Source organism: Malaclemys terrapin, chromosome 1 (genome assembly GCF_027887155.1).
Source record: "Malaclemys terrapin pileata isolate rMalTer1 chromosome 1, rMalTer1.hap1, whole genome shotgun sequence".
Lineage (NCBI taxonomy): Eukaryota > Metazoa > Chordata > Testudines > Emydidae > Malaclemys > Malaclemys terrapin.
In genome coordinates this window covers 111,453,484-111,473,939 of record NC_071505.1, presented here as the reverse complement: position 1 = coordinate 111,473,939, position 20,456 = coordinate 111,453,484, and the positions used below count along the sequence as shown (strand labels likewise).

General features: G+C 43.6%; 1 protein-coding gene across 1 annotated transcript in view; it reads right to left on the bottom strand.

The window, feature by feature from the left end:
• CACNA1C (calcium voltage-gated channel subunit alpha1 C) overlaps positions 1 to 20,456 on the bottom strand; it is a 734,131-nt gene that overhangs the window by 63,084 nt on the left and 650,591 nt on the right. Inside the window, exons 31-32 of the mRNA XM_054035338.1 lie at positions 16,532 to 16,615; positions 15,886 to 15,969 (exon numbers count right to left, since the gene is read on the bottom strand). Of these exons, the coding sequence (XP_053891313.1) occupies positions 15,886 to 15,969; positions 16,532 to 16,615 (168 nt within the window). The remainder of the gene's footprint in view (positions 1 to 15,885; positions 15,970 to 16,531; positions 16,616 to 20,456) is intronic.

Genomic DNA, 20,456 nt, shown 5'->3' with positions numbered 1-20,456 from the left:
TTGGTGGGCAATAGATGAGGAGATGGTCTCTGAGATAGTCAGGTGTGAACCAGGTAAGTTTCTTGTACATTAAAATGGTGTCATGGGGGTCATTCACCAGAGCGGCACCCCTTGCTGCTAATATGGGGGATTAGCTCACTTAACCGGCATGCCCTCTCTTGATGGTGCCTCACCCGCTGTCGTCACCACCTGCAGACCTGCCTCAGTCCAAGTACTGCAGCGTCCTCTTCATGATTCGGCCCTCTGGCTGTGTCACTTTCCATGTTTTCCCCCTTCCAGGGTGTGGGGTTGTATCTCCTTCAGTAGTCCAGTCACTTCCCCAGTGGTGAGTGGAGGGACCTGGGCCCACCCACTACTCCGGGTCCCAGCCCAGGGACCCTGTGTATTGCAGCCTCCTGCTGTGCCTCAGATTCCTCTCACTGCTGCTATGTCTCCCTGGGCCCCTTCCCCATGGCCCTAGCACCTTCTTCGCCCTTCCTCAGGACATGCAACTACCCAGTCCCAGCAGCCAGCTAGGAACTCCTCTTGCTCCCCTGGTCCCTGCCAGTGGTTGCTCTGTCCAAGGTGCTGCAGGTCTCTCAGGCTGCTACAGACACAGTCTTTACTCCTTGAGTTCCCAGCAGAAACTGACCCTGCTCTGCCCTGTGTCTCTTTTTATATGGGCCTCCTGGGTCCTGATTAGCTGCTCCGTTCAGTCTGTCTCTAGTTGGCTGCTCCTTGCACAGCCTCCCTAGGCTCACCCCTTCCTTGCCAGTGTAGGGTGAATACCCCATCACAAATTGAGCCTGCATTTGGTCCAGAAGTGAAAAGGGAGCCAGCCCTTGTTACTTATGAGACAGGCTGCTGTGTGCTGTACAGGTTGTAGCCCTCAAGAGGTGTTCACTTTCAACCCCAAGTAGAATGACTGGCAGAAGTCTACCCTGGAAGTGACAAAATATGGATCAGGATGGCAAGGTCCTCCTCTGAGAGGAAAGGGCACTGTCTCCTGGTCAGTCACAGGCAGAAGAAGACTGCCTCTACTGCATTCCTTGTGTCCAGCAGTAGTGAAGAACTGAGCATCATCTCCAGGCTTAGTACTCCCTTGACGACAGATGATCAGATTGAAGGTGGTGTCAGAGTCTCAGCAAGCAAGCGCCTTGACACATGTCCCTCTTCCTGTCATTATCACTTCTGTCCTCCCTGGAATGAGAGTTTGAGCCATTTGCTCTTCATCCGCCTGGTAATGGCTTACAGTCATTGGGACATCTTAGTGAGCCCTGGGGATGCATAGGCTGAGAAGGAGACTGCAACTGGGTACCATCCATGTATTTGTGACACTGGAGTCTGTGGTGTCTCTGGATCTCGCTGAGCAGTCTCACATATATATATGTTAAAAAGGAGGGCTGAGAATATCAGACTCTGCAGGCCTCCATCCGTGAGGAGTAGCAATAGCCCATTATGATGTTCTGGGATTTGCCTGAGAGGAATGAGAGGATCCAGTACAGTGCCCGCAGCAACTCCTATTGAACTGATGGGAAACGAGGGCAGAAACAGACCCATGATCTGCAGTCTAGCTATTTATGTGGCTTACAGATATAGGTTTCCTTGGACAGGTACCCACAGCTTAGTGCAATGATCTCCCTGAGAGCTAACGTGTTTAGTATTAGTCTATATCACAAGCAGATTTTTCCAGATAGCCAGATATGCACTGGGCCAGCCCAAAGATCCTGCAATGATGTTAGGATGATGCCTGTAGCCAGCCCAAAGGCAGGGTGAAGATATCTGGTGAGCAGTCTTAAACTTTGAAGGAGATGCTGGAAGACATTGCTCATTTGGATGAAGCCAGGAAAAAACTTTTATCTGAATGCAACTGGAACGTACAGCCCAACAGACTGTGAACACAAGCAAATTAGCAGTCCCTGATGGGGAGAGTTATTCTTGCATATCAAGTCTCTGCCCAAGGGAGCCTGTCCAGACACATCAATAGCCCAAGGAGAGAGTTTGTTAAGGATAGTTTTCATTTGAAATCTGGAGCAATTAGTATTTAATTCACAGTCTGTGTCTTTTCATTGCCTTTTTAATTAGGAAGCTGTTTAATGTAGATGCTGAAGTTTCTTTAAAAGGAAATGCTTATGGAGGTAGATTGGGTTGGTGAATATTAATATAGGCTACAATAAAGTCTATGAGCCATATTGGGATTGGAAATGTTAATTATAGGCATTACTTGAGTGTGTTATGGAGACCCTGGCCTGATGTTGTAAAGCAATGAGCAACATGGTTTTGTTCCAGGGATATCGCTCTGAGAATAACTGGTGACTGCTTTGGTGAGGTCAGTAATGTAGAGGGATGGGATGTGGGAAACATAATGCTCATTGTTAACATACATGAGTTTGTAGGTGAAAGTGGGCCCAGAGCAGACAATGAGCTTGGAATCAAAATCCCTAATTTTAGGAAGCTGAATTCTCCTAATATATGTTTTTATCCTCTCCTATTAGCAGATGTTTCGTGGGAGTGGAGGTATTTTGGCCATTATGTCAGTTCCGTTTAGGAAGTGATGTCGTGTGTTACATGCAGCAAATTCTCTCCCGCTCACTTGGACAAGCCAATGTGAAGGGCTAGCAGACTGCATACACAATTGGTACATCTTGGTTTAAAAGTGGGTGGATGAGGTAAAGATTGACATGGGGCAGGGGCATATAACATGTTGTTCCCTGCCCTAGTCAAGTTTACATTTGATTAAAGTCAGACCTGCATTTCCAGCTGTAAATCTGCAGAGCATCAGAACCAGTCCAAACCCTACAGCTAGGTCAGCTGGATTCAGGTGTGACTGTGCTCCATTTATCAGACTTTTAAGAAGATATGTGAGGCAGAAGCTGCTCTCAGCACGCTGTGTTCTTCTCAGCCAATCCCCATGAGAAGCAGCCCACCCAGGTCTACTGCAGAAAGGCAAGGTACAGTGACTTTGACAGCCCACATTCTACTCGGCCGTGGGAAGAAGCCAGGCAAGTGTATCCTGCTGGTTCACTGGATTTATTTAATGGGAACATCAGGAGTCACATATAACAGGCAGAGGGGATCCACTGTCTGTCCATCTAGGTTTTTAGAATGGTGCCCATCACCATGATATCCTGATTTCTAGTACACAGACCTGGTGAAGAAGGAATGCACAAAAGAGAAGAGAGGATTAATCTTCCCCATTTGCTGGTAGTCAGGGCTTCAGGCGAAGAGAGAGGGAGAGAGACAGCTAACACCTGAAATTTTAGGGTGAGGGGGACTGACCATTGGTGTGGCATGAAAACTGTCCCCAGTTTGCAGGGAATATGCTCTCTACTGCCACAAGGTTCTCAGAAAGGTTTAGAGATTTTTGTTTGAAGGAAGCAATAGAGGAGACGAGGAGTGGGGTAGGAGATAATGAGGATAAAGGCCCTCCTGTGTCTCTTCCCCTTTTCTGTCAGCCTAGCTCCTGTTGCATTCACCACAACTAACATTTCTGGTGCTGCAGGCTGGGATATAATGTGTGTTTTTATCCCTCTTGTACATATTAAGCAGGGCCCTGACTATGCACAGCGGGCAATGGAATAGTGTACTGTACATATATGGTGTGTACATGAGATCTTGGGCTGGCAGATGGTTAAAGATTGCAAGCAACTAATTTGATCTTGATGAAAAGTTAAATTTTTTTTTTTGCAGCACTATTGAACATGGTGAAATTTGGCAGCCCTTTATGTACATTTTAAAACTGCATTCTGACTGTGGACACAGGGACATATGGCAAAATTCCTTGAAACTTACAAGTCAGTTAAGTCCTGAAAGAAGGAGCGAAGGTGGATGGTAGGAAATCCCCACACTGCTTCAGGGGGTTGCCCCACATGACACAGCAATCGGGACTTGAACATTTACTTTCAAGCTCAGCATCTTCCAATAGGACATATGACTTTTTGGTCCTTGGTGAGTTATTATTTAATATTTATATTAAAGAAGTAACCAGGGAATTCAATTAGAATCAGGAACCCATTGTGCTCAAATCTCTACAAACTCATACAAAGGTACAGTTCGTATGTGTATTCATGGAGACTTAAAGAAGTTGTAGCTGGGCAAAAGTGAATTGTTTCATTGGCCACCAATGTGAAGGGTAACCAGTGAAAAATGTAACCACAGATGGTTTTTAATGCTATTTTTGGTTGTTCTTTTGATTGCTTTAACTAGTAAGTGCTCTGTGTAAATAAATATTGAAATTATAAAAAAAGTATCAGTTTATTATTATAAGCATTTCTAGGATGCCCAGCACCATAATATCATAGCGCCATCTCAAAAGTTAGATGATAACAAAACCAGAAGAAAATTCAAATACTGATCAGAAAACCGAATGTATCTTTTTAAACATGCTTTTTATGCTATATGTATGTCTCACTACTGAACAGATTCAGGGTCAAAGTTTGCATTGCTTACTCAATCAAAGCTTGCACTAATATCATTAATATAGCACCAACAATGGGGTATGCAATTTACAGGCAAGAATGAATACAAGGTTTTTGCCCTGAAGATCTTACAAACTAATGAAAATTTTGACTGAATAAGGCGTGCAGGAATTGGCCATCAGTCAATCCAATACCTGCTGAAGTCATTGTGAATGTTTCCATGAATTTCAATGGGAGTTGCATAAGGCTCCAAGGGACCTGGAATGATGGTGTACTGTTGGGTCACAAAATCTGTGCTGTGGCAACATGATTTTGTGAAAATGTGGTGCTCTGGAGAATGCTCTGGGGTGAAGGATACAAATCGGTAATGTATTGACCTGTCAATCTGCCACTGTCTCACCATTTTAATGAGTGTCCTAAATGTTTTCATTTAGAACAGGGATACTCAGACCTCAGTGGTTCAGAAGCAAAATTAGTGACCAACATTACTCAAAAGACTCAGAGTAGTGTGAATTCATTGTTTCATTTACTCTCTCTCTCATTCTCACAGCAAAATGACTGACCAAGTATTATTATTTTATCAACTACAATTGGTTAATAACATTGTAAAAGCATCGTGACTGGTTAATCATTTAGATTGGTTAATAATTAAATCACAGCGTTTTAATATCGTGCTGCAAAGAGCTGCAGGAGGTACATTAAAGAGCCACTTGCGACTTGCGAGTCTCGGTCTGAGTATCACTGATTTAGAAGGATGCCAGATAAGAAAACCTGTGTGTTGGGTCCCTGAATCTATAGATGACTTTATAACACCATCCTTCTTCCCTATCACTTCACTGGGTTAACGTCATACGGTTATATGGAAAATTTGTCACAGGTACTGTATTGTCTGTTTCTCAGATTATAATTGATTTAACATGCCCAGAACGAGTGGCCAATGTATTTTTATCCTGCTTTTAAATCTCTCCTGCAATAAAATGTGTCCTGGATCTTGAACAATGACTGAGTCCAAACATGCAGTTCTGTGGAAATCACATATTTCAGCATTTTCCATAAAACTGGGGAATACATGCTTTTTTGATGCATTTACCCCCGCCCCCAGGCATCACATGGTTTTCTGTTGTTGTGGTGAATTGCTATTAGCATTAGATGTTGGCAATGGCTCAAGTGCCTAGGTAGATGTGGGGGGCTGAGGGGGAGGAGAGCAGGAGTCATTGGTATTCACTGCCTCCACTTCTGCAAAAAACATGTTCTTTTCTGACAGCCCACATTCCATAAAGACTGTAAGTGTGAGCACTCCTCTGGAATGGGCAAGTTGTATGATGCAGTCTGGAAAATCTGAATACAAATATTTGTTAAGACAAAAACAAAAAAAGGCCCCATCTCCATTACAAAAACAACCCCACTCACACATGGGTATGGTCACGCAATCTTAGAACTTGCTTCTAGATTTTGTGGGCAGAAAAATGTGTTACAAACTCATGTTTTAACAGTGGTAGATGGCGAAGTTAAAACAGTGTTATAACATGGTTTGGGGTTTTTTCTGCTGTCCACAAAGAGAAGACTGCACCATGGTTTCAACATGGGTATTTTTATAATGAAGGTGGGGCCACCGTGGTGTGTGAACCTTTTACAATTACAGAAATAAAACCACCATGAATAATTTTTAAAAATTCTAAACAAACCAACCCTCCCATCATCGGTTTTATCAGCAGCTTTACAAAAATAAAACGAGTTCTATAGACGCACGTATACACACACACACATATACGTATGTATCAAACTATGTACAACTTTTAGGATGGAAACAAGAAGGGTGTCGATACAGGATGTCAAAAGAAGCTGCTGTGCTTCAACAGCCCTTTGCTACGTATTTTGGAAGACTCTGCTCTCCAAATGGCATTTGGAAGGTTGAGTGATATTTAAATACCACCCGTCCTTGAGACACTTTGAGCAACTGCTCAGAATTACGAAGATTTGTTTCCAATGTTGCCTGATGGCCAAAATCTGAGAGCAAAGGGCTTGGAAGCTGAGAGAACCAGCCAGGCACAGCTACAGAAAGAGAGAGACAGATGGACAGACGCAGCGACAGAGATGGATGCAAGTCCCAACTGAAGTGCAGGCTAGATGTGTGCCGTCCTTCCACCAATCCTTGCTCCCATTGCAGGGGTGCGGCTTATACAGAATTTAGTCGGATAGGGCCCAATGCTGCAATTCTTACTCAGATAAAGTGCCCAGTGGGAGTTTTGCCTGAGTAAGGACTGCAGGATTTGAGCCACTGGTTCTCTGCCTTCAGACTCTTGATTGGGGGTGAAAACAATCGTGTGAGGTTTGGTCTGGCTGGAGACGAAGTGGAGGGGAGCAAGAGGGACAGGAAGGGGCAGGGTAAATAGAGAGGGTGCAGGAGAGAAGGTAAGAGGGAGACTCGAGTATGTGCTGTTCCATAAATATTCCAGAGAACGGGAGCAGACGTTCATGACAATCATATGAAATCTATTGGAGTCAAAAGCAGGATGATTCTAAAGGGAGGCTCTTTTACTCACAACCAAGGGACTAAAGAAGAAATCACTACACAGGTTTCCAGATAACCCTAGATTCTGAATGCTTGGGTGTCTCTGTCCGTACTGTACCTGATCTCATAAATTCTTTAAAGCCAGAAATCAACAAAGCCATACCCCTCTGGTGAACCCCTACAGACTCCTCTATAACACCACCTACTTTTCAGACCTGTATCAAGATCTAAATAAATTCAGCCTTCCTAAATATCAGGCAGAGAAACAGTGTTTGTGTCACTAGAGGTGGTGTGTGTTGGATCTGGCTGAAGTTTGCCTGTGGAAGGCATGTAGTTGGCTGGCTTTCGCTATACTTCCTTATGAGATGTCATTTTCCAGAGCTCTTTGGTCCAGGGGCCACCAGCTCTATCACTGCAGAACGGGTTAGCAAGTGAAATCATACTTCACTATTCTCTCCTTCTCTGCACCTCCCAGTTAGAAAACATTTCCATCCGCTCTAGGACTCAACAGACTGCTCACTCTTTGGCAAAACTGGACTTCTACAAAGGGAGGGCAATCTACATGTGGAGACTTTCCTTTTTATTCACACAAGCCCTCAAATCGCTTACACCCCTCATCATCTTATCAGAGGGTGGCTCGCTGAGCTCTTTATACCATGATCTTCTGGCTATTAGTCTCGCTGCTGCTTAATATTCTGTAGCTCCCATTCTGTACTACTTCCTTTGTGTATGCTTCAGCATACAGAGACACACTCATACATGCTAATGTTTTCATGGTCACTGATGGGCACAGGCAGGTGGATATAAACGCAGACATTCTTGCCCAGTCACAACCACGCACCCTCAGACACCATGTCACTTTGACATACATGGGGACAACCAGACATTCCAACATGGCCTAGATCACTGACAGGAACACAGACACAAAGACTTGTGGCTGGATATAAATAAATATAAATCCACCCACCCTCCACTCTTTCAAGGTACGCAGGCACAGCCAAACATCATAATGGTCACAGATACCCACTCCTGTGCATGATAAATGGATATACTCAAATCTGTGCATGCCAATGCAATTCCCATACATGTATATGTGCAAACTGCCCAGTGTGTTCAAAGAATTGAACAAAGTCTCGTTGGCTAAGGGCAGCAGCTCTGCCAGAGGAGCCCAGGCAGATAAGCATGTCCTCCTGCGAGACTGGCTTCTGCAGCAAATGAAGATTCAGCTGCAACAGAAAGCTGTCTGACACTGAAGGGGAATAGAACAAAGGTAGAAGGACCCTAAGGACCAAAGATGTGTCAGCTGCTTTCTCTGACTAAAATCTGAGGGGGAGGACATTATGTGAGCAGCTTTCTCAGTGACTCAGGCCTGGCTGTCTTTTTCCATCACTCTGGGCACAGTAACACAGTGCACAAATCAAACTTGATTTCCCTCTCCAATACCACACAGTAAAAAGTTACGAGAAACTTCTTTCACCCAGGGAAGGGGCTAGCAGGTTGTCAGGAAGCTCCAGTAAGAACAAAGAGCAATGAATACTGTACTGTATCTGCCGATCTGGAAAGTAAGGACATCTAAATCTGTCCCTGTGACTGCTTCTTGGACAATGTATTCCAAATGCCCTGGCTTCTGTTCTGTTCAACTCCTGTAACATTTCCTTTCCTATAGTGCAGAGATTCATGACCTTATTATTATTATCAATATTAAACATTTTTACTTCCATAATGCTTTTCTTCTGAGACTGCAAGATGCTTTGTAAAAGGTAACTCACAGGACAATGCTCCTGTAAGTTAGGTAAATATTGCTATCTCTATTTTACAGATTGGGAAACTCAGGCATAGGGCCGTTAAATCCAAGGTCACACAGTAAGGCAGAGCAGGGAATAAAATCCACAAGTCCTGACTTCTAGCCCCAGCCATTAGAGCATCATGAATTTTATTCCCAGGAGCTAGATCTTAGCGTTCACTGATGTTTGAAATTTAGCAGACCTGGCTTCTGCTTTGGAATTAATTTTTTTAATACCAGAATTAAAGGTAAGACAGTAAATAAATAAATAAGTTTAGCTGCTTCTTAGGAGTGGCCAAAAATATATACTCAGCCACGAAAGGCAACTGAAATAATCAAATGTTTAGGGTTACATTTTTTAAAGCATTTTGCGGGAGAGAATTTAGCTGTGCAATATTTGTTAAAATTGAGAGGCAAAGTTTTGAAAATGTAGTTACATAATAGGCTTGAAAATAAGCCAATTTAAAAGTGAATCTGGCAGAAATTGTGTCACCACCTGAAGTTTTCTCATATGCAACTAACTGTGGTGCACAGTGAGTGGAGTGAGACCTGTCACGGTATCTCTGAAAGGTACAGCTGAGAGAGTAGTTACTGACATGCATTCTAAAACTCAACTCAGAAGTAGGCCTTAGCTTGGTGCAATGTGCACTAGTGGTGAATTCTCTTCAGTGTCACTGAGATGGCTTCATTGGGGGGTTGCCTGTGTAAGGACTGAGAAAAACTGAGGAGAACCTCAGGATCTGACCCATCTGCACACCTTCTAATTACAATGCTGAACACAGAGGCATGCTAACAAACATGCACACACACTGAGATATACATGCATGTGTACAGTCACCCAAAAGCATGCAGATAAACATGCCTACGTACATATGCTCTCAGATATTTGCAGCCAGCCACCCACACGCACTCCAACAGATGTGCAGATTAAGATATACACATACACTCAGATACTGTGTTCATATACTCAGACATGCACAAAACACCCACACCCACACCTACTCCAAGGTACACACAACTCCATCAACAACCATGCATATGTGTGCATGTGTCAACCTCCCTCTTGGCCGACACATCTGGGATTGAACTGGGGACCTCGAGAGCTAAAAGCATGAGCTGCTACATCTTGAGAGAAAAAGTTAAGCCCCTCTAGCTGGGGGGCTGTACCAACTAATATCCTGTAAGGACTGGCACTGAGGGAGACTTGTAACACACCCTCACCAATGGGTTACCTGTGCACACAAATACATACATGCATACACACTAATTCAGATCTAAAGAGATGCACACTCTGACTTAGATCTGTAGCCTTACAGATCTCTATCCAAACACATTCAGGAACATATACTACAACCAAAGGAATACACTTACAAAAGCTCCTGCCCCCCACATCCTAATGAAGTTTTTGATCTGGGAATTTTTCTAAAAAACTTGTCAAGGGGAAACCCAGTGCATGCAGTATTGCACACACAGATGTGAGTATAAAGCTACACAGAAACCGAGGCACCTATTGATCTATCTCAGGGTTTTCCATAGCACCTATTGCTGTAGTGCGTAAGTGCTTCCCAGGTAAATCTGATCTGCATGGGAAGATCTCTGGTAGAATTCATGGAATCTTCATACATATCCACACATCTATAATTTCTCATGACAAAGTAAGCCGAGCCAGGTAGGTTCACCTTCAAGAAATGATTACACGGAATGCTACCAGCACCTTCTGAGACTCTATCTCAAACTAAGCTTGGTCAATTGTTAATCTTAACTGATCCTGAGGGGTCTAAAGCTCTTCATCTAGTGGAGCACGTGTGTGTGTTTTCTCGCTTTTTCAGACTCCAAGTCTATTGGAACAAGACAAGACAGTATGCAGACAAAAAAGGCAGGTTTGTTCAGACCCACAAACAGTGAGCAAGCAACAAGCTCCTTAATAGAACGGGAGGGGTGCATCGATAAACTACATCACACTTCTTGGGAAGATGACAACTGTCCATTTGATGTGGGCTGCTATTTCCAAAGCCCATCTGCTAAAGCTGTAGTATACCAAGTGCTGCTAGCAGGAAGGGAATCTGACAGGACACACCAACATACAACACATTCTCTTATTCAATAGTGTTATAAGTGCAAAGGGATTTCAAACACTTCAAAACAAACTCCATCCTTAGCTGCTGCTCATTTATCAGTGCATCAAAAGATTGTGCAACAATGATTAATTTTTTTTAGTAACAAATGTTAGGAACTTAGAGCAAAGGACTTGCCTAGATAAAGAGAGAAAATTTAAACATGCCAGGTAACAAAAAGACATGTGCAGAAATCTGTGGGAACTGTATAGTAGGAGGGAACTCTTTAGAGGGGACACAGGGACCATCACTAAGTGCCATTGGTACTTTCTATTCAGGGAATAGGGCTGCCCCTGGCTGCCTTCTCAGCTGAGAAAGACAATTGTTTATTTGGACAGATGTGGTCTTACAGAGGCATGCCATTTATCATACTTTCTATGTATTTTGAAATACAAAGCTGACAGATTTAGGAGCTAGCCTGAAAACAAATGCTTTTGAATTCAGACAGGGATGAAAAAGAGAGGGGGCCATGTTTGGTGTATTCCTCCCTTTTTTCATGTACAGATTCCATGGTAATGAAGCATATCATATTGACAGCCCTGAAGACCTCTGTTTATCCACAGAACAGGTACAGCATGAGTAGCAATAGCATGAGCTTCCCTACAATGTGCCTCAAACCTTCTCCTACGTGGGAAGAAATCATGGGAATTACACTGAAAAGATACATTTGATAACTGAGTCCATCTCCTCGACAGTGCAGGGTTGTTCCCTATAGTATATTTTCAGGCTTTAAATGTTCCTAATGAATGGACTTCCATCATTTTACTTGGAAGATTATTCCATAGATTAATCTTTCAGTCAGGAACGTTCCCCTGATATTTAGCATAATTCCCACTTCATTACTTATAGCTATTATTCCCCTTTCATCATCCTACATGATGGGCATTAGAAGGTTTTATAAGTGGGAGAGCCAAGCAACCAAAACGGGTCAAATCTGAATGGCACTGCAACCCCATGCACCAGGTTGCAATGCCACTCATTCACATTTGGCCTATGGTGCAGGGGCAGCCATCATGAAAAAAGTGTGTGCAGGGAGGAATGGCCCTTTGGCCCGTTTCCCATACCTATGATATATGATGCCTCTCCATCTTTCAGAGTTTGTAGACTATTTCCTGGCTGCTCTCTTAGGGCTTATCTACATGGTGCCTTAGTCCAAACTACCTGGGGACCAAATTATAATGCGCACCAGTATATCGCACACCAACTGAACTGTATGGCCCCTACTGGTGTGCACTAGAAGTTCCCTAATGTTTGAAACAGGACTACATTAACGAGCACTAGGGAACTTCTAGTGCTCACCAGCAGCGGCCACACAGGCCAGTTAGCATGCTCCACACTGGGGTACACCATGTGGACAAGTCCTTAGTTGTCTCTTTGACAAGCAATATATATGGAGAACTCTTCAGTTTTCTGCAGACAAATCCATCTCCCCACTCCCAAAATAATTTTAACTGCCATTCTTTGAACTCCCAGGGGAACTGATGGGCAGGATCCCCTGGGAGAATAACATGAGGGGGAAAGGAGTCCAGGAGAGCTGACTGTATTTTAAAGAATCCTTATTGAGGTTGCAGGAAAAAAACATCCCAATGTGTAGAAAGAACAGTAAATATGGCAGGCGACCAGCTTGGCTTAACAGTGAAATCCTTGCTGACCTTAAACGCAAAAAAGAAGTGCAAGATTGGACAAATGACCAGGGAGGAGTATAAAAATATTGCTCAGGCATGCAGAAGTGAAATCAGGAAGGCCAAATCACACTTGGAGTTGCAGCTAGCAGGAGATGTTAAGAGTAACAAGAAGGGTTTCTTCAGGTATGTTAGCAACAAGAAGAAAGTCAAGGAAAGTGTGGGCCACTTACTGAATGAGGGAGGCAACCTAGTAACAAAGGATGTGGAAAAAGCTAATGTACTCAATGATTTTTTTGCCACTGGCTTCACGAACAAGGTGAGCTCCCAGACTGCTGCACTGGGCAGTACAGTATGGGGAGAAGGTGACCAGCCCTCTGTGGAGAAAGAAGTGGTTCGGGACTATTTAGAAAAACTGGATGAGCACAAGTCCATGGGGCCGGATGCGCTGCATCTGAGGGTGCTAAAAGAGTTGGCGGATGTTATTGCAGAGCCATTGGCCATTATCTTTGAAAACTCATGGCGATCCGGGGAGGTCCCGGATGACTGGTAAAAGGCTAATGTAGTGCCCATCTTTAAAAAAGGGAAGGAGGAGGATCCAGGGAACTACAGGCCAGTCAGCCTCACCTCAGTCCCTGGAAAAATCATGGAGCAGGTCTTCAAAAAATCAATTCTGAAGCACTTAGAGGAGAAGAAAGTGGTCAGGAACAGTCAGCATGGATTCACCAAGGGCAAGTCATGCCTGACTAACCTAATTGCCTTCTATGAGGCGATAAGTGACTCTGTGGATGAAGGAAAGCAGTGGATGTGTTATTCCTTGACTTTAGCAAAGCTTTTGATACAGTCTCCCACAGTATTCTTGCCAGCAAGTTAAAGAAGTATGGGTTGGATGAATGGACTATAAGGTGGATAGAAAGCTGGCTAGATCATCGGGCTCAACGGGTAGTGATCAATGGCTCCATGTCTAGTTGACAGCCAGTTTCAAGTGGAGTGCCCCAGGGGTCGGTCTGGGGCCGGTTTTGTTCAATATCTTCATTAATGATCTGGAGATGGCGTGGACTGCACTCTCAGCAAGTTTGCAGATGACACTAAACTGGGAGGAGTGGTAGATACGCTGGAGGGTAGGGATAGGATACAGAGGGACCTAGACAAATTAGAAGATTGGGCCAAAAGAAACCTGATGAGGTTCAACAAGGACAAGTGCAGAGTCCTGCACTTAGGATGGAAGAATCCCATGCACTGTTACAGACTAGGGACCGAATGGCTAGGATGCAGTTCTGCAGAAAAGGACCTAGGGGTTACAGTGGATGAGAAGCTGGATATGAGTCAACAGTGTGCCCTTGTTGCTAAGAAGGCTAACGGCATTTTGGGTTGTATAAGTAGGGGCATTGCCAGCAGATCGAGGGACGTGATCATTCCCCTCTATTCGACATTGATGAGGCTTTATCTGGAGTACTGTGTCCAGTTTTGGGCCCCACACTACAAGAAGGATGTGGAAAAATTGGAAAGAGTCCAGCGGAGGGCAACAAAAATGATTAGGGGGCTGGAACATGTGACTTATGAGGAGAGGCTGAGGGAACTGGGATTGTTTAGTCTGCAGAAGAGAAGAATGAGGGGGGGATTTGATAGCTGCTTTCAACTACCTGAAAGGGGGTTCCAAAGAGGATGGATCTAGACTGTGCTCAGTGGTACCTGATGACAGAACAAGGAGTAATGGTCTCAAGTTGCAGTTGGGTAGGTTTAGGTTGGATATTAGGAAAAACTTTTTCACCAGGAGGGTGGTGAAGCACTGGAATGAGTTACCTAGGGAGGTGGTGGAATCTCCTTCTTTAGAGGTTTTTAAGATCAGAATTGACAAAGCCCTGGCTGGGATGATTTAGTTGGGAATTGGTCCTGCTTTGAGCAGGGGTTTGGACTAGATGACCTCCTGAGGTCCCTTCCAACCCTGATATTCTATGATTCTATGATTTGTCAATATCTTTCTAGTAGTGGGGTGCCCAAAACCTAATGCAGCATCCCAGGTAAAGTTACAGCAGGGCACTATTACTTCTCTGCTGCATGATATGATACCTCTACTGTACATATACAACCCAAAACTGCATTGGCCTTTTCTGCTGCCATGTCACAATGCAAATTCATGTCCAATTTGCTATCCAGTAACACCTTTTTGCAGTATTTCTACTTCTCAGGTTTCTCTAAACTGAATTTCATTGTTATTTTTTTGTCCATGTTTCTATACTTTTTAAGTCCCTTTGTATTATATTTCTGTCCTGTTTTTTTAACTCACTCTCATTTAGTGTATTTGCACATTTCATTAATTCCAGATCATTGATGAAGACATTAAATAAGGGTAAACCTGTGGTACCCTGAGAGCCCTCCTCCCAACTTGATAGACCAGGCTATTTTTATGGTCTTTTAGCCAGATTTCAATCCCCATGATTGTGCTCATGTCCAAGTCATTTTGATTTAAGTTTCCAAATATGATTTCTTGGGATTCTTGTCCCACTGATGTCTATGGGAGTTTTGCATTGATTTCAGTAAGAGCTGGCCTAAAGTATCAAATGCTTACCTCAAATCTAAATATAATGTACTATACCTCCTACCTTTCCTTCATCCACTAATTCTATAATTCTATCCTGTCCCATCAAAAAAACTATAAAGTTTGCTAGTAAAATATATTCTTTATAAACCTAATGCTACTCATTTCAGTCTCCAGGGGCCATTCAATCCTTGGCCTGCCTGCTGAGATAACCAGAAGTGGTGCCAATTAGTGCCAATTGTGCTGGTGGATTTTGTGATGTGTAAATGCGTCCAGTGGGAAATCGAATGAGACATGACCATGTACATTTTCTATGGATTTTTTTGGAGTGGTGGGGGAACCAAGGCATGGAGGGAAACTACCCTGTAAAATAATAGATTTTTTTTAACCCACTTTACTTGATCTCAAATGAAAATGGAAAAGTAGGGACAGGTTTCTCTGTGGCTACTGGGGTGCTGGGATTTTTTTGGAGGAAAACCAAGGGGCATCCACACAAAAGATTCTAAGTTTGGTTCCCATAGTTCCACCTCGAAAGAGTTGCCTTTAGATCTCTGTGGAGTGGAAAGTATCACAATGCCATGGAAAGTCCTGGGCTGGGACTACTCCAGCAACTTCCCATGGCACAAATCTCACTCTCACTTACACTCCACATTTCCCATTGATTTTCCTGCTATACAGTTTTACTCATGCCAGGCTGATTATGAGGGAAATAAAATGATGCAACAGTCAAAAAGTTCTCTAAGTCGTTCCAAAAGTAAAAACAAAAGAAACCAAAAAATAAAACAAATTTTCAAAACAACAAAAAACAATCTTTAAAAAGGGGGGGGGGGGGAGGGAAAAAAAGAAACGAAAAGAAATCCGGGAAAGACAAATGAATGTTAGAGCAGGCACGATCATGGACAGACGCCAGCTACTTACGTTCACCTCGGTGATTGCTATATCAACAATGCTACCCACAACAATCAAGGCGTCAAATGTATTCCATGCATCACAGAAATAGTGCTGCATGTTGCAGAGAAGCCGAGGAAAGAGAGAGAAAGAGAGAGAGAGAGAGAGAGAAAGAAAGAAAGGAAAAAAAGTAAAAAATATTAAAACAAAAATAAAACAAAAACAAAAAAAGCATGAAAGAGGGAGAGAAGAGAAAAAAATAAGAAAAGAAAGAGGTTACGTGGGCATATTAAATAGTCTCTTACCACTTTATAGTACTGGCTGCTCAAACCTCTGTAAAGTTTCACATGATGGAGGGTATCAACAAAAGCCTGGTTAGTTAGAAAGTTACACTCAAGCATGTCTACTCTTTGGAGGGAAAAAAAGCACACACACCCCAAACTCTGTGCGCTTTCACCAGTCACAGCCAGGGGCGTGCTATGACAAGTGAAAAAGAAGGAGGCGGTTCCCCCTCCTTTTTTTTTCCCTGGGAGAAGGAGAAGGACGACGGCAAGTTCAATAAAAGCATGACTAGAGGGGGGAAAAAAACCAGAAAAAAGAGAGAGTGAAGGAAACAGAGGAGGAGGAGGAGGAGGTGGTGGTGGTGGTATCCTGGGGAGGGTAGAGTAATACTCACATTAGTTTCACTGAGAATGACGTCTATAATGCTGCCAATTACGATGAGGAAGTCAAAAACATTCCAAGGATCACTAAAGTAACCCTACATAAGGAAGGGGCAGGCAGGATGGGGATTAAAAAGGAATGTTAGACAGACAAAAACAGTTCAAAATTACCATTAGAATTATTGCCTTGATACCTCAAGCAGTTTTGCTCTTAAATCTGCGCACTGGTTTCGAGACCAAAGACCAGTTCTTGCATCCCTTATGTGAGCTGTCCTTTCTCCAGCCAACGTAACCATTGCAGCCAGTTGGACTCCCTGCTTGAGTAAGGACTGCTCTGTGAGTAGGGGTTGCAGGACTGAGTCCTTCAGGTGTCAGAGCCACCTTTCTCTAAGTAACCTAATACCTTCCACTATGCTGGTTTTCCTGAGTTATGTAATTTTGGGGGGAGGGGTAAAGGAATGGTGACCCTTGGTTCTCTCCAGTATTCACTCCCATGCTGCAAATGAGAAACGGCCACTGGATCCACATTCAGGCTGTAATGGACTGTGCTGGGGCTATGAAAGACCAGGTGTCTCTTAAGAAAAGAGGAAGAGGGGCCTGATAAAATCAGGAGATGGGTTAGAAGGAGCTTTTACAACTCATTGCTTATCATGTTTGGTTCTTTGCCCAAACACCCTTTGTGGATTTGCAAGGCACCAACAGTTTCTACTGATTGTGCCTTAGATCTTCTCTTCAAGGCATCGAGGCAGACTGGTGCTCTTAGCAAGAGAGATGCAAAATCATGCTCTTAAGTGTCCCGAACGTCTGTTTGCCCGAAGCTGGGAATAGGTGATAGAGGATGGATCACTTGATGGTTACCTGTTCTGTTCATTCCCTCTGAAGCACCTGGCATTGGCCACTGTCGGAAGACAGGATACTGGGCTAGATGGACCATTGGTCTGACCCAGTATGGCCGCTCTTATGTTCTTATGTTAGTGTTATTCTCCAGGCTCTTTATGAGATCCTGCCTATTGCCTCCCCACACCCCAGTGGAGGGTCCTCAGCTCTGGCTGCTTTAAGTCAAATACATTAAGATATTTTACCCACTCTGTGAATTGATGCTGAGGGCAACTTTATGTGTCCAATTTGCCTACCAACCGTGAGGTGGCACCAGCCTCCACTGCCTACCATCCACCCCAATAATCCTGAGCAGTAAGGGGAGCTAGGATCCAGCATCCTTTTCAGAAAGGCCTTATTCAGTCTGGCTGCTGAGCTTCTGGTTGTCTGTCTCTTTTTCAAATCAATCTCTTGACCAAAGATTTACAGTTACCCTCAAGAGAATTCGTCAAGATTTGCAAAATATCTTCGCCAAGAGCTCCCCTTTCCTACATAATCCCCCTTTTCTTCAATTTTAGGAACAAACAAACAGGAACTCCTGTACTCCTATTATGTATTTTGGTTGTGGAAGGATGGACTAATCTGACTTCCCTGATTCCCAGCTGTGTCTTGTTTCCAGTGATATTGAACCTAAGTTGCACTACGCTTGCTATTCTTAGTGCTGGAAAGTCACGTCATGGGTAAAGTGTGAGCCTGAGTTCCCAGGCAGCACTGCCGAAAGAAAAGAGGGGAGAACAAATAATCCCACTGCTAGCACTGCAAAAGCCAGTCTTGGGAATCTGAGATTGTTATGGGCACAACTAATATCTGGGTCAGACACTGGCTAGGAGTTCCCTTCTGAACCCTGGAAGGCAGCCCAGATGGACTCTTCCGGACTAGAGAACTCTCACATTTATGGGCCATGCCTTGGGCAGAACAAACAAGTATGCAAAACCCACTTTCTGACTGAGCACACACCAGACAGTTGCTGTGAGGGGAATTGTTAGAATGGACTTTGAAAAGAGAAACAAGAAAAGAAACCTCATTCTGAAAAACACAGCGAGCGTTTTCGTGTGCAAACATGAAATAGGTTTGTTCAAAACCTGAACTCTTAAAAAAAATCTGCCCAGTGAGTGTAAATTTCCCACTTCATATCCCATATTACACAGTCTGCTACTTGGGGAGAGGAAACAGGAGCAAAAGCAAATTTAGGGAATATTATTATTCAGCATCCAGCCTAGAAAATACACAGCAAACATTAGCATGAGCACAGGGGTGATCTCCAGCATTTCTAACAACCAGATGGACCTGGAATAAAAGTGTAATTAGACTTCACCAAGGGGAAGGGGAGGGAGAGAATGGCAGATTAAACTGTAAAGGCACTCACATTTTGAACAAATAAAGAACACATACAGATCACACAGAGCTGCAAGAAGGTGCCTGTGTGACCTGACATGACCTCAGCCCTGAGGGCACCTGAAGAATCAAGAGAATAAAGCAGAAGACAATGGGCCCGATCCTACAGCCTTTCTTCATGAGTACAGTCCCACTGAGGTAGTGGCACAGCTCACATACTGAAGATCTGCAGGATCAGACTCAGTAACATGTCTACCTTCCATTTCCTTCTCTGTGTTCATCTACCAGCCTCAAGAACGATGTCAGTGGGATTCCGAACAGCTCTTGAAATAGGAACTCTGAGTTTGCTTTTATGCAGCAACAAGGGTGAAGTTCATACCTGTTTGATTGTTTGGGCTGTGCCCACCAAAATGGTAGCTGTTTACTTTTAAATCCATGGATACTTTGTATGGTTTAAACAGCTCTTTAGCAAGCACGGGAGATGCCGCCATCAGAGTATACCAACTTTACAGCAGATCATAGTTTGGGCCTAACCAGGTTTTAATGAATACCCAGACTCCCAGCCCAACAGCCAATTTTCATAATTGCTGTAACATCAGGGTGACCACTGGGGCCAAATTTTGTCTTCAGATGAACATGGAAGCCAATGGATTCAATTCTCTCAGTTACATCACTGAAGTCAACTGCATTGTGCTGACATAACCAAGCAGTATGTGGCCCAAAGGGAGCTGTGTATCTAGATCCCAGGGCAAAATCTGGCCCTCAGAGCAGAGGTTCCTTTTTTCATCAGAATTTAACAGGCCTGATTCTGGTGTCAGTTACACCAAAATAAATCTGGAGTCACTTCATTTACTTCCATGGAGTTACTGTGGGTTTACACTGGAATTACTGATGTCAGAAAATAGGCCCATGTTTTGAACCATGGCATCCCTCAAATGGCAGCTCTGCTGATCCCAGTCAGCCATTGGCTCATTCTGAAAGTCGTGAGTCATGGTCTTGTCACCTTAGTCTCCATAGGAGGCACACCCTGTAATGACCCACTGTTGTCCATGTGTGAGGTACACTCAAATAACTCCTCTTTTCCTCACACATCTGGGTTGTTTGATAAAGAGGAACTACTGCTACTCTTCCAGTTTCATTCATCCCCACACCCAACAGTTCATTTTTTAAGAACTGAATTCAAAAATATGATTTTAAAATCATTTCCCTCCTCCTCTCCCAACCCCCCTCTATAGCAAAAAGAGGGGCTTGAATCAAGAAGATATTATTCATAGTCACACAGTCTAAAGAAATCATAGAGCGCTGCTGCTTATATTCTTCAAATAAGGTGCAAGGAATACTTTGTGTGTGTGGAAATTAATTAAATCCTTCCTTAAAAGCCAATCCTTCTTAGAGACATCATCTGAAAACTGCCCATGTGATTGCTTGGTTTTGGATTATAGCTTGTAACCTTGTCAAGAGCTACAAGCACATATTGAGAGTGAATTAGACCCCTTTGGGATTTGCTTGTTATGACCTCAAAGTACCTCTCAAAGCCAGATTCCTCATTGGAGAGAATCACGGTGGTTGATGAAAGACAAGCTGACTGAGGAAGGAGCTTTCAGTCAAATAAAGAGGTAGCAGTTCCAAACTATTTTTCCCACCAGAAAGTTTTGATTTTTCCCCCCAGGGAAGGAGGGGGAAGTGAGCTGAAGGCACTGTTTATTTTTGCAATAAAGGAATTTAGAG